We start from the raw sequence: 14,817 nt of genomic DNA on the forward strand, positions 1-14,817 counted from the left end.
GTCCTACCTTTCCACACTCACGGTCAAAGTCGGCCAGCATTTGTGCCGCTTGGCTGATGTTTGGTGTTATTAAAACAATGTCATCAGCAAAGCAGAGGTGGTGTAGTTGCCGACCATCTATCTTCACTCCCATTCCTTCCCATTCCAGTCGTCGCATGATGTTCTCGAGGGTGGCACTGAAGAGTTTTGGTGAAATGGTATCACCCTGCCGCACCCCTCTCTTGACATCAACGATCACTTCTTTGTAGAATGGTGAGATCCTGGTAGTGAATCCGCAATACAGCTCAGGGAGGATCCTGATGTATTGGGCTTGAATGCCCTGATTGGCTAGGGCTTCAATGACCGCTTCCGTCTCAACAGAATCAAAGGCCTTCTTTAAATCAATGAACGTTAAACAGAGCGGCATCTTGAACTCCTGAGAAACCTCTATGAGCTTGGTTATCGTGTGGATATGGTCGATGGTGCTGAATCCTTTGTGGAACCCGGCTTGCTCGCATGGTTGTCCTTCATCTAGTGTTCTGCCAATCCTATTTAGGATGACTCGAGTGAACAACTTGTAGATGACAGACAATAGGCAGATCGAGCGATAGTTGCCAATGTCATGGATGTCTCCCTTCTTGAACAGTAGTACGGTCCTGCTGGTTTTCCATTGGGACGGAACCTTGCATTCAGACAGGTAGCGAGTGAAGAGCCGAGCCAGTGTATTGATGAGTACTGACGGCAGGTTCTTCAGGTGTTCAGGTCTGACCTTGTCTGGGCCGGGTGCTGTTTGTTTCTTTACCGACGAAATGGTGTGTCGGATTTCAGAAGGGAGAACGTTGGGAAAGACATATCCATCCTGTGGAATTTGGTATGTTGGCAAGTGGACATAGCTATCGAAGAGATTTGAGTAGAAGTCATGGATAATCTTCTCCATTGCTCTTCTGGAGGATGTGATGGATCCATCAGGACGTTGGAGGGCAGTCATCTTGGTCTTATAGTTGGCGAAGGACAGGCGGGCGTTACGAATACTTTTCCCGGCTTCTGCCGCATCTACCAGTACTTCTGCTCTTCTCTCTTTGAGGTCTTCCTTGATCGCATCTCTGCACTGCTTTGCAAGCTCGGACGTTAGCTTGCGGTTGCCTGAGGCATGCGCCAAACCATGCTGGCGAATTAGCTCAAGAGACATAAAATAATTATGTCTTTTTTTTTTACTAATGTCAGTTTGAAGTTTATAATATTTGTCATCATTTGTGATTTATAATTTTGAACTTCTATATGTTCTAATATTAAAAGGGGACAGGCGACTCAAAGAAGATTATTTTCCATTTGAGCAAACTACTTCATGCACAATAAGGAGAATAGATGATTAGCTAGGTTCTCACAGCATTTACTGCGAGAAACGTTTAGAGATTATAGGCTAATTAAGACCTCATTAGCCACCCATCCCTCCTTATGAAAACAATTAATGAATCTGAACGTAAGGCAGCCAAAGGTTAAATGGTTTCTCTGGGGGTGAAAGAGCACCACTTCACTCCCTGATCTTAGGGCCACATCTCAGAACATTTCGCTATAATGCGCCATAAGATGTTCTGGGGTCTCACAATGACTTTCTAAACACACACACAGGAATAACAGCTTAAAGTCCTAAGTCATCTATTTAAAAGAAATCTCCTCCATAAAAACGTAGATTGCTCTTATTTTTCAGAATCAAATAAAATGGAGATTGGTTTGCAGAATGTTTTGTTTGCTGTTAATCAAAAGAATGGAACTGAACTTAGTCTCCTCTTTAGGTATTTGAGGAAAAATTATCCATCCTGTAACTGGTTGTGTCTCCAGTAATAAAATGCTTTCCTATAAACATGAAGACCACTCCTTGCTACAAACTTCTGAAGATATCCGCAGCCATCTAGAATAATCACTGAACTTCCCTAAAGTGTTTAAAGAGGTAGTCAAAGACATGCCTATTTTGAACAAACACTATTACCATAAAGCAACTATTTAGAGCCCCCAAACATAGTAAAGATCATTTGGATAAGATCCTTTCCATGATTACTTTTTTGTCTAAGCACAAAATATTTATGTTGAGAATTTAATTTGGAAAATTATAGAAATGAATGCCAAATAAAATACTAAGACCTTCTACACATTTAATAAACTTAACGAATTTAGTGGTGCTAACACCACAAGGTGTAAGTGGAGAATTTTCAGGTCCCCAAGGGGTTACTGGGTGACTCTGAATCATCAAACCCTGCCTAGTTGCTTTAGCAACTCTCAGGAGTTTTGCTTTAGCTTTATCTTCAGATGGAATGATGTCTCTCAAGAAAACTCTTCAAAACTCTATTGGAATGCCTCTTCCAGCTACTAGAAGCCTTTATGACTCTCCAAGTTTGAATTAGCTGTTTTCTTCTGCAATGCTTCGCTCAACATATGGACCAACTCTTGTACTTAGCACACAGTAAGTGGTCAAAACAAAAGTTTCTTCTGAATCAAAGTGAAATAGATCCCAAAGTGCAGACTCAGGGACAAGTTAGTGGCAGAGCTCTTGACCTTGTAAGAGTAAAGCCATGAGTTTAATCCCTGGCACTGGCCCACATGTCAAACATGATCCCAGTGGCACTGCCATTTGGGATCGCTTGAGCTACAAACAAAAGGAGTGCAGTCTCCTGAAACCATGCGTGAGCAGCGAAACTAATGTGCATGCTCAGCCCCAGTTACTGCAACTACAAAGGAAGAGATGGCAAAGGATATACAGTTACAGAGATCAAGAAGGACCCATCTTACTGATGTTCCAGCTTCTTCCATCACAGTTCAGGAAAAGAAGTTACTGGTCCAATTAATACAGTGGGATGTGAAGTATGGGAGCTGGAATCTGAGCTTTCCTTGTATGACTGATACTGGAGAATCAGGCCCTGCCCACGACATGCCAAGCTGCCAAGCTCCTTGTCACTACACAGTGGAGCATGGTGTTGACAGAAGTGCAAACAAAATGGACTGAGGTGGTACTGAAGGCATCCAAGATGATTTTTCCAGATAAAACACTAAGAGTTCAGCACACAGCCAGAGTCTTCTTTAATCAAGCAGTGACCGGCTGGATGGCCCCATCCAGCAAGAGTGGCCACCGGGAGGAGGTCTGAATTAGTGAGTGTGCTTTGCCCAGCAGGAAACTCATTTCAGAAGGGTCCTTGGGACCACTGGCGGATGGCAAGAGAAGCTGATCCAAGAGGGAACCTTCACTATCAGGATGCCTCACCACAAACCCAGAATCTTTACGGGGGTTCAAAGTGGTACTTTAAAGAAATCGTTTTACTTCATATCATTATATAAGATTACACAGAAGAGCAAAGTGATAACAAGGTATCCCAGGCTCCTCATCCACCTCTTTTTTTTCTTTTCTTTTTTTTTTTTGAGGCAGGGGGTGGGGGGGGGGCAGGAAGAAACAAAACATTCCAAACCTTATTTAATAGAATGTTCTCATGACACCTTTCAGGAAATAAACAGAGACTGGCGTACAGAAGTTCATTCTGATTAAAGACTTACAGGAAATAGTTAAGGCAACGTCTTGATCTCTCTCCCCGCCCTGTAATAGATTTTCCTGACTCTGGGACCCTCAGGGAAGGAGCCTAAATATCTCTTTTCAAGCAGGAAGGTGATTTTCTCACTGAGGCTTTTGCAAAGAAGCAACTTCCCAGCAGCCGGTTCCAAACAGGAAGTTGCAGGTGAGGCTGTGGAGTGCACTGGGTGGTTGAAGGCAGCCTTTCCTAATGCCTGACACCAGTTCCATAAAGAGTTTGCTGGGCTTTCCCATCTTGGCACTTCTCCCTGCTCTCTGCCTGGCTGCATCCTTTCCCCTTTCACTGTCACTGAAAATAGTAACTGTCTAGAGCTCACCTTCTGACAGACCTATCTGAACTTTAGTCCAGACCAGATCCCTTCTCCTCTGAATATCTGGAGTGATGATACTTAATCTGTATACCACAGTACAAATGATGGCACTGGTTTGGGTTTGTTTGCTTAGGTGTCTGTTAAACTAAGGATCAGGACTTTTTGTTCTTATTGTTACCATTATTTCATCAGGATCTAGCTAGTGCAAAATGTACTGCAGAGTGGTGACGGGATTGGGGTTGGAATACTGAATGCCTGTAACAAATGCATCAAGATGAACTTTGTAAATCATGGTGTTTAAATAAAGTGGGAAAAAAACCCCTGTAGATACATAATGGTTTATGAAATAAATTAATTAAAGACAGTTTTATCAAAATCAAAGGCAGTTTTATAAAAAATTTTAAATTCTTTAAGATTTCAAAACAGATTATGGGGGTGGGGGGAAAGAAAATAAACCCAACCCATGATTCCCTGAAATGCTTAAACAGAATTAAGTATTTCAACCTGATTATGAACAAAGACTCTAATTACTCCTTCACAAATTTTTGATACATTTAAACCACTTACTTCAGAAGAGAAACAGATTTTATGGGATTTAACAACTGATTCTGCCTCTGACCTGTTGTGTGACTTTCTGTAAGTCCCTTTAAATGCCAGTCTAAACTACAAAGTCTCTATTCCTTATTTAATGCCAAAAATTAAATATCTAACTGGCTATAATTTAAGGTAAAAAAAGAAAGACGCTGATTCATAGTTCAGATACAAAGGAGAAAAAGCACCTTTTGTCTTGTCACTACCAGAGAAAGCCCAAATATGAAGGCTTCTAGAAGAATGGCAGATTTTAGAAAGTCTCCTGTGTCTTTCTTTGGAAAGAAGGGGTGAGGATGAAGAAGATAAGTGTTTTTTCTGTGACAGGAAGTCCTTTTAGTGACAAGCTGGATGTCCTCTTGGAAGTCTCCTGAGAAGTGAGTCAATAAATGCCTACTGTGCGTTTACTGGGTGCCCTGGTTCAGGATGGCACAAGAGCAATACACTCTTCACTACTCAGAGAAATGTTACATTAATGGAACCTTTTCTAATGTCCTCACCTGACTGACAGTAGCTTGAATCCACTTCACCACTTCAGTTCTGATACAGGACATATTATTTTTGGAATTTCGTGAGTGAAAAAAGTCTATTGCCTGTCTAAACTCAGAAGAGTCAGACTTTGTATAATTAAAAAAAGGCAAAAGTTCCTAAGAGGCCAAACAAAAGTCAACTCAAAATTGGCCAAACATCAGACCGATTAGTTCTTCTCCGCTTTTGTAATGTGTGTTTGTGTACAAGAATGACTATGAAATTAAATTGTCTTATTTCTAGCCATTTTCTCCCATAAACAATAATAGTCACTGCTGAAAGGGTTCCTCGAACACTTACCAGGAAAATTTTTGAATATTCTAGTCTTCAGAATAAACGATAGCTGTCAAATTCTTACTGCATAATCTAAAATGTTAATCCATGTACTGTATTTCATTTGTAATAAGTCTTTGTGATAAGGTTAACACTTCAACACATAACACAAATAAGAGAGCACCAAAAAATGAAAATCACTTTGCTTATGTTTCCGTATTAGAATTTTATTTGCTAAAGGGTAAAAACAGATTTGCAAAATTCACAGTTAACTTAAAACAATAGTTTTAAACCTTTTATTCCTAGCCCTTATTGCCTTCAGGAAGGAGAGAACATCTGGTTATTTAAGGAACACAATATGTTCACATTTTCTATGACTTTTGTTTCTAATTGGGTTTTAAAATTTTTTTTTTTTTGAATTTGAACAACTAGTCAGAACAATGTTTTTTAATCACTTCCTATTTTTCAGACTGCCCTCCTTCTATTTCTCTACTTTGTTCAGTGGATTGTTTTTTTGGAAATCTGCTCAGTACTTCTAACGTGAAAGAAACAGGAAAATGAGAATAGGGATTGTGGGCTGAGGGGTGAAGTACTGGAGCCATGTTGGTGGAGATCAGAACTACAGACATTTGTCAGCTAGTATCTTCAGACAGCGCGCATTTAAAGAAATTTCAAACTGTTCTTAAGTTGCCATGTCAATCCGTGGCAATTTCATTGATTATAGATGCAAATGAACGCTTCACCTAAAGAGAAGAATTTCTGTAAGAGCCACTGGGAACTAGCATTTCAATAATTTTTAAAATAAATGAATGGATGGCTCTTGTGTGGAAGGTTGGTTGGGAGACCTGCGACGAGCCTTGTGTCCTGAGAAAGTCTTTGAACTTCACCAGCTGGCAGCTTGTCCCTGGACCCGAGGAAGCAATGGACACCACTAGCCCTACCCAGTGCTTTGAGTTCACAGTCTCAGTGAAATGGGTGAACAAAATTTTGCTGTTGCCAAAATATTTGGAGGAGGCAAAGAAGTTTCAATACCATCTGATAAATGTATAACAATTTAAAACCTGGTTTTTAGATTATTTGGACCTGGACCCCATGGAAAGGCTAGATGCGCCCTGAGTTGTCTGTTCAATCATCCAACTTGACCCTCTGGCTGAAAATGGGAGCTGACAAATGTCCAGCTGGCTCTGGCTCCTGTGGAATGTGGATACAGGTCACAGAAGTTAGTGTAGGTGAGTGAGGTCCCCCTAGATTAGAGTCAATAGTATTTACTGGATAAGGCTTGCTAGAATTTGAGTCCAAGTCTGGTTCTACCATTATTTTTCTTTCTTTATACTAACACCCAGTGGAAAGCCAAGCAATGACAGGATCTTAAGGAGGGATTAGTGATGAACAGATCAGCAAAGGGTTGAAATACAAAGTACTGTGAGTACTCAGGATGGAAACCTGTTCTTCCTGGGCCAGGAAATGGCTACCAGGTGAGAGATGAAGCCAGGGACCAGAGGGCATGAGCAGATGCAAGGAACCATGGCATCATTCTAGCTAGCTTAGATGCTTATGAACCTTTTGGCCTTGGAAAAGTCACATAACCTTGACTTCTTGACATTGGACAAATGAGGAAAAAAAATCACCTGTTCTGTCTGTCTTTTTGCTAGTGCGGGGAACCAAATGAAGCCCATCAAAGTGCTTGAAAACTATGATGGGGTGTTTGATCCCATTATTCTTTGATCCTATTACTAATTCATTGACCCATTATTTAAGTCTGTTCACACGAGAAATCTTGTGGCAGTAAAACCCGCACCTGATTAGGAACAATTAAGAGATCAAGTTCTCCAGCACAGTCCATTTCCAGCTGAGCAATCTCTGTGGGCTTTCGCGGAAGCAGTAGGAAAAAGTGCTTTTTTTTGGTTTTTGAAGGCTGACAATGAACCGGGAGCTTGGAGCTCGCATTTATTTTTATTTTAGTGAGTCTCAGCAGCACTCAACACCGCTGCCTAGGAAGCTGAGATATGGGCAAGTGTACTTTCACACTTCAAATATCATTTTTCTGCTACTTCACTTCACAGAGACTTGTGTGTTTACTTACTCTAATCTACTTAAGTATTTGAGTGTTATATTGTTGCTAATAGGCAACACTTAAAGCACTGTGATGTCTGGCTTTTTAGAGCCTATGGGTGAGATACTACAACCATTCTTCTTTTATTCCTCCTCAGTAGAGATGTTTTCCTCTAAGACTTTATAATTGACATTGTCTAACTGCACATTCAGTTCGCATGAGGATTCCTACTATATATATTATACATACATATAATATGTGTATATTATTTATCTATCTATATATATATAACTGTGTTTCTTTTCTTTTTTTAACTCATGCCTTTGTAGCACTGGGCTGGATGGATGGGAATCTTACTAGAAGCCATTTTTTTTTTTATGGACAAAAGATGTTCTAGCTGACTGAGTCATGAGAGACCATCTAATTCAACTACAGCAGACACATGTTGCCTCAAATCACACGGAGGTTGGTAGCAGAGTTGAGTTTTGATCTGGGACCCCAATTCCTAACTCAGGCTCTTCCTTGGTTTGACTGGAACCTATAGGACAGCCCTATAATTAACAATGTGCCAAATGGCATTTACTAAATAATGTCAATGAATCAGACATCCTATATACTTAACTGAAACTATCACCTTGCTGGGTTACTTAGCTTGAAGGCCCCTTCCTCTTATACAACTGCCTTTGATGTTCTTACAAAATGTCATTATTTGATACACTTATGCTAAAGAGCCCTTTAAACACAACTCCCCTTCTCCTGCCCAATTACTTCTATTCAGAAACAAGAGATGGTTGTACAGTCCTATAAGCTGACCCACTATCTTGATAATGTTTTTCCTTGGTAAGATCCTGAATATAAAAGTGGAAATTTAAAAAAGTACTTGAACTATTATTTTTTCCTCTGATACTTTAGAGATGTACTTTTACTGCTTGTAGAACTGGCAGCATTATCTTGTTACATATACTACCTTACTAAGATTTGGTATATGAGATACTACAATGCTATATTAAAATATGATTCTACTTAACAACATCAGAAGATTTAGTATACAGAATTTTGCAACAGAAGGAATGGATGTGTCATTTAGTGTGGGAAAATTCACCAAGATCAATAGGTTTAATAATATATTCATCATCCCTTCTATTCACTCAAACAAAACACACAAGCAGAGAATTCAAATAGATATTTTAACCACAAAGAATTTTTTTTAACCTCTATGTAACTTTAAGTTTCTCTGATAGAACCTACCTCATGTTGGCAGATACAAACTGAAACACCTCATGACCATACCATACTCTTTATTCCTTTGATATATGTTCAATAATCTTGGCTATTTTATGATATATCTATATCTATCTCTCTCTCTCTCTCTCTCTATATATATATATATATCTGCAACGCAGGGATCATTCCTGGTGGGCCTTGGGGAACCATACAGGGTGCTGGATCAAACCCAGGCCAACTGCACGCAGGACATTCACCTTATCTGCTGATCTGCTGTATCATACTTCCAGCCCATGACAAGTATACACTTTTAAAACAAACATATAGCTAAACCAAAAAATAAAACATGGAAGTTCTGATTTTCATTATCAGATTCCTAAGCCTTACTAGGAAAAGAGAATTATTTTTAATCAAATAGATGATGGATTATATTTATGCATTTAAAAAATCAAATTGCTTTGTGGAAGAGAACTGATACACAATTGTGTACATAGAAGACAAGTTCTTTCCAAAGTCAACCAGATAATAAATAGAAGATAACAACAGAGGAAAGGGCAGAAATTATTGAGAAGGAAAAACTGACATTGAACTTGTATGCCCAATTCATCAGACAGAGCTTTGGCAATGGAATCCACAGACAGACTGACTCAAAGACAGTTCGACAACTGCCAACGCGACTCTTGGGAGTTCTGCCAAAGAGCCAAAGGCTGGGATTACCACCCAATGCCTGGCATTCTCCAACTTGTGTTTGAAGCTTTCTCTCTTCGATTTCATCCAATATTTTTGTTTGGCTCAAAAGTATCAAGGATTCACAGATTTTTTTAGATCATTAAATGTTCTTATTTTCAAGAAATATACCATTAGTTGTAAAAGAGCACACTTTCTTAGGTGTAAAGACAATTTTGGTGAACTGCTTGAAGTTCAAGTAGAGGCAGCAGCACTGAAGTGTGTTGTTTCAATTTTCATCTAAATAGAATTTATTAGGCTACTTGTCATCAGCAGAGGAAGAAAGATGTTGAGAATCATACACTCTTAAAAAGACAGGCCCTTTGATAACTCTCTCTGGAGTGGCCTAGGGCCTCAGAGGCTCTGGTTCTTCTGAAGGGAGCAACAAGAAGGAAGTTGCTCAACTCTTCCCTTGAGTTTTGAGAAAATCAGGAGGGTAGAATCACCATCTGACGGAAAGGGCTACCTTCCAGCTTCTCATGACAGTGTCTACTGCAGCCTGCTGAGCTGCTGGCCAACAGGTGAGTTCTGGCCGACACCTCTAGGTACAGCTCCTTCATCAGGCCATTCATTTGCGACTAGACAAATGTCACATTTGGAATGCTTGGAATTAGCCAGAGGAACCAATTTGTTACCCAGCTAAATACTGCATCTATTCTACTTCGAAAGCTTACCTTGGGGTCACGCAGGAAGAGAGCCTTCAGAATCAGTGAATGCACATCTCCGATGACTGGGTAATGCATCAGAAGGCCAAGACAGGTCTGGTAGTTACTAGAGATCACTAAAGGAGAGGGGAAACATAATTCAGAAGCAACGTTGTATTTAAGGTTTCTGAATTACTGGGAGCAACAATTTAAAAAAAATTATGATTTGAAGAAATAACACTCAGTTGATTTAATAAAAGGCAACAGAGAGAAGGGATCTTCACTAACCAAATGGCCTTTGAAACAGCACACTGTACTGTTAACGACAATCTAATGCAGCAGCACTTATCCTCGGGGTGTTGGAAGGAACTGCCTCAGATGTAGATGTATGTGTGTGTTTGCAACATAAACGCTTAGAAGCATGCATATGTACTGCCATGTATGTGCCTGTGTTCAACTGTCTCTAGTTTTGCAGCTTAAAAGTTGGTGATAGAAATCTTTTGAATGGGACAGAATCAGCTTAATAGTCATATAAAATAATATCCTGATTATTATGCTTTATAACTTACATATTCTTTTCTGTGTTATCGGAGTCAAAATGAAAATAAAGTATCTGTTCTGATTACTTGTTTTTCTAATGGCAACACAAAATTTGAGGAGAACATTTATGTAGCATTTTTTAGAAAAAAATGTCTTGAATCTTCAGAGATAACCTGAACTGTGTTCCTTAGACTGCCATTTCATTTTTTTTTCAAACCAAACTAATTATGGGTGCGAATATTGAACACATCTTTTCAGGCAGGTCTATGTAAACTACTTCATTTCATGGCAATCCGTCTGCCTCTGGTGTCACACTTAGGCCCATTAATAAACACTAGTTTTATTTTTTTGGTAAGCCACACTGACGGTCTCCTTATCAAAGGCTGTGAAGAAGGGCTGAAGTGATAGTACAATGGGTAGGTTTGCATTGCACACAGCTGACCTGGGTTCAGTCTCTGACATCCCATATGGTGCCCCAAGCACCACCAGGAGGAATGAGGGCAAAACCAAGAGTAAACCCTGAGCACGGCTGGGTATGATCCAACCCTCCAAAAAAGGTTGTGAAGAAACATTACAGTAACAATTGCCTGTGCTTGCAAAGGACTCAGATCCATTCATCAGAAGAGTTGGTTGAAAATTACTGCATAGAAAAAAACACAATTTTTTTTTAACAGAAACAGTACAAGTCACAAACAATTGTTTTGGGCACAAACATACTCTTGATTCTTTGAACTTTGCCCCCTTTCTTCTGCTAGAAACACCATTTCTTTGATTTTTTCCCTCCCCTTCTGTTGGAAACACCATGTCTCACACAGCTTCCCACCCCTCCTTCTTCCTATGAACATTATGGTGAAAGAAGACAGGACTGGGCAAAATGAATAATTATAATCTATGTAAGGAACCACTTTATCATCTTCATTTCCGTTGCTGATCTGACAGCTTGTAATTTCATACATCTGCTTTCATTTGTAAAGCACTCACTTATCCAACCCTTTCTCTATCTGTTCAGATGCTTCTTATTCGTTCTTTCTGTCATATTCATATTCAGTTACCTGTTGTTCTTCCATCCTCCCCTCAGAATTCCAGATAGTAAGAGTAGTAAAGTGTTTTCATATGCCATTTTCCTTGAAATCAAATAAATCAACTTAATCAATTCATCTTATTATTGCATAAAGTTATTTTCCGGAGTGCTACAATAATTATATATTAGTATCTGACCCTGGAAATATTCTTGCATATTTGCTAAGGGAGTCAAAAAGACTTTTGTAGAAATAATCCTGGGCCTGGTATTCAAACAAATTGCTTTGAATCTTGGGACTCCTCCTGAATCTTTCTTATCTATATGACTGACTTGTAGCAGTTGCTGAAAACCTGTTATGGGCGATCTCTCTGAACTTAAATTTAGTCATTTGGAAAATAGCCTTGGATAAGAAACAAAAACCTTGCCTCGTTCATTCATTCTTTTAATTATTAGTGATCTACCTAACCCGTGGGTTGATGTTAGGAGGGGATACCAGAGAGCAATGAAATGCAGAAAATCAATGTAGTGAATGGCAGATACGCATGGTGATGGCCACTTTCTGACGCAGCCAGGTACTGTATTTGGAACCTGATTTGCATTTTCAGTTAATTTCCATGACAATTTTATAAATGTGCAGTTGTTATCCCTGTTTTTCAGATAAGGAAATGGTTATTTGGAAAGGATTAGTCACTTGCCCAAATTACACCCTGGCTTGGAGGTAGCGCAGGTCTGAATGGCTAGGTGTAGGTTTATGCTCCAATATGTGTCTTTGAAAATCAAATGAGGTCATAAGGCACATAATCAGTGAATTACTATTATTACTCTTGTATTGTATTTGAGATGCCAAAAACAGTAACAACAAGTCTCACAATGGAGACTTTACTGGGCCCGCTCGAGCAAATCGATGAACAAGGGGAGGACAGTGACAGTGACTCTTTGTATAGAGCTCGGTCTGATTCCTCTGCCCCTCTCGGAGAGTCTGGCAAGCTACCGAGAGTATCTCGCCTGCACGGCAAAGCCTGGCAAGCTACCCGTGATGTATTCGATATGCCAAACACAGTAACAACAAGTCTCACAATGGAGATGTTACTGGGCCCGCTCGAGCAAATCGATGAACAACGGGAGGGCATTCATTCATTAATTCAACATGACACCCTCAAGTTCCATACAAGTTGTAGCAAAATACAAGATTTCATCTTTACTTCTAGCTGGTGAGCAGAATGGTATAGAGACCACAACAAATGCTCAGGGCTTATTCCTGGCTCTGGCCTCAGGGATCACTCCTGGCAGGGTTTGGTGAGGCACAGTTGGCAAGTGCCATACCCACTGCCTTCTTTCTCCAGCCCAAATAATAAGTCTATAGCCATTCATTTATCAGTGGACACTTAGCTTGTTTCCAGATTATACAACTTCAATATCTCTAAACACGTTACTCAAGTTATTTCATTGCACATTTCTCAAGGTAACTAAATGGACTGCTAGCAATTACCATAGGATGCAAAATTAAATATGGAGTTACTTTAATTTCTTTTACGTTAAAAAAATGGATCACTTATTAGGGTTGGAGATACGATACGGTAGATAAGGCATCTGCCCTGCATGCAGTCCAAGTTTGATCCCCTGCACTCTCCACATGTGGCCCCTTGAACACTGTCAAGAATGATCCCTGAGCACAGTGCCAGGAGTAAGCTGTAAGCATGGCTGGGCATGGTATTCCCTTACCCTTAAGTCATCAGCATTTGAATCCAGTCATGGAGAGTATTTGGAAATAAGCACAGAATTTTAAAACTAGCTGTATAATGCAATATAAAACAAATAGTTATGGGTAAGCATGAAACAAAAATAATTAACTAACCAAATGGGAAATCTGAGATATTTAACTCAATTATTGTACTCCTCCACTAAAAAAAGGTTTAACCTATATGGAGGGAGTTTGCAAGGTACTTGGCATGAAGGCACTTATGCCCTGAAAACATATTCACTGAGGGTCTATTACATGCAGGGAGGAAAAAAATATACATTATTATTACAGGTGGTATCTTTGACTATTTGGAAATCCTTATAATAGCAACTGTCTCAGTTATTAAATGACACATACAAAAAGGAGAATAAGACAGAAGCAGAAAACAAAGGGCCAGGGAAAAGGAGCAAATAATAAGTCAAACCAACAAAACTCCTATTCTTTGCAGACTTGAAGAAAGCCAAGTATTAAACAGGGAAATTTTCTTCTCCATACAAAGTGGTTATAGATTCGAGTTTAAGACCCTCATCAAATGTCCTGGTTTTTCTCCCCGGTTGCCACTGTGACAATTGCCTCTCTGACTGCCATCAATCACTGTGACAACCATCCTCAAAACACAATACAGACACACACTCTTTCGTCAACAAAGGAATGCTCCTTGTCGCTCTGAGATTCTGTATAGAAAACTTTGAGCCCTTCAAATCTGAGTTCAGGGTAGAAGAAATCTCCAACTTAAGAGCAGCCCATTCTTTTTTTTTTTTTTTTTGAGGAGGGGAGGGTGACAAAAAGATTTTGAAGACTGCTATCCTTACTGCTTTTCAAGCTTATCAGTTTATTTTGAGATCAAACAAAAAAGGAGCTATCCTTCTTCAAGATTTTATAGTGTTTGTCAGTGTTGCCAGCAGGAAGACAGTGAAAATTACTAAGTACTCCAGTACAAAATTGCTGGTGTCTGGGCCCCAGTGATAGTGGAAGGGTCAAGGCACTTGCTCACCACAAACCTGGGTTTCACACCTGGCACTTCCCATGGTTTCCTGAGCACAGAGACAGGAGTACCACTGGGTGTGATCAACAGACAGAACGTCTGGGGACACAAGTGTGGGTGCCAGAGACAGAACATCGAAGGGGAAAAGACAGAAGATGAGCTGCGTGCCCCAGGGTGTCACCCCCTGAGCTGTGGCCAGCCTTGGGAGTGATTCAGTAATTGTCCATTCCCCTTCTCTAGGACATTACCTAGCAGGGAATAAATGAGATGATTCCTTGCAAAGCCTTCCCGCCATTTAATCTCAGCTATTACCATTAATACAAGTGATTATTGGGATGACCTCAGAGCCCGGGCACATCAGTAAAATGTCAAGGGAATGAAATCTGAAAAAAAAAATTGGGTGGGAATTAAGATTTTGAAAAGCCTGACCTATTCTTCTGCCTCTCCGCTTTAATCCAAACAAGAAAAGGAAAAAAAAAAAAACCAAAACTGTAGGCCAGGTTACTGATTTATCTGTATGCCAGTTAGCTAATCTGAATACAGCTGGATTTTGAATCTGAATGAACTTAGTGAGTTTGAATGGCTTCTTCACATGGGATTTGCAATGGTAGAAGGAGGAAGTGCGGGTAA

At 39.9% G+C, this 14,817-nt stretch overlaps 1 protein-coding gene across 1 annotated transcript in view; it reads right to left on the reverse strand.

The window, feature by feature from the left end:
• The window catches only part of TBC1D5 (TBC1 domain family member 5), a 568,371-nt gene that overhangs the window by 108,714 nt on the left and 444,840 nt on the right, over positions 1-14,817 (reverse strand). Inside the window, exon 16 of the mRNA XM_056129598.1 lies at positions 9,931-10,037. Within this exon, the coding sequence (XP_055985573.1) occupies positions 9,931-10,037 (107 nt within the window). The remainder of the gene's footprint in view (positions 1-9,930; positions 10,038-14,817) is intronic.

Source organism: Sorex fumeus, unplaced genomic scaffold (genome assembly GCF_029834395.1).
Source record: "Sorex fumeus unplaced genomic scaffold, SorFum_2.1 ptg000072l, whole genome shotgun sequence".
Classification (NCBI taxonomy): domain Eukaryota; kingdom Metazoa; phylum Chordata; class Mammalia; order Eulipotyphla; family Soricidae; genus Sorex; species Sorex fumeus.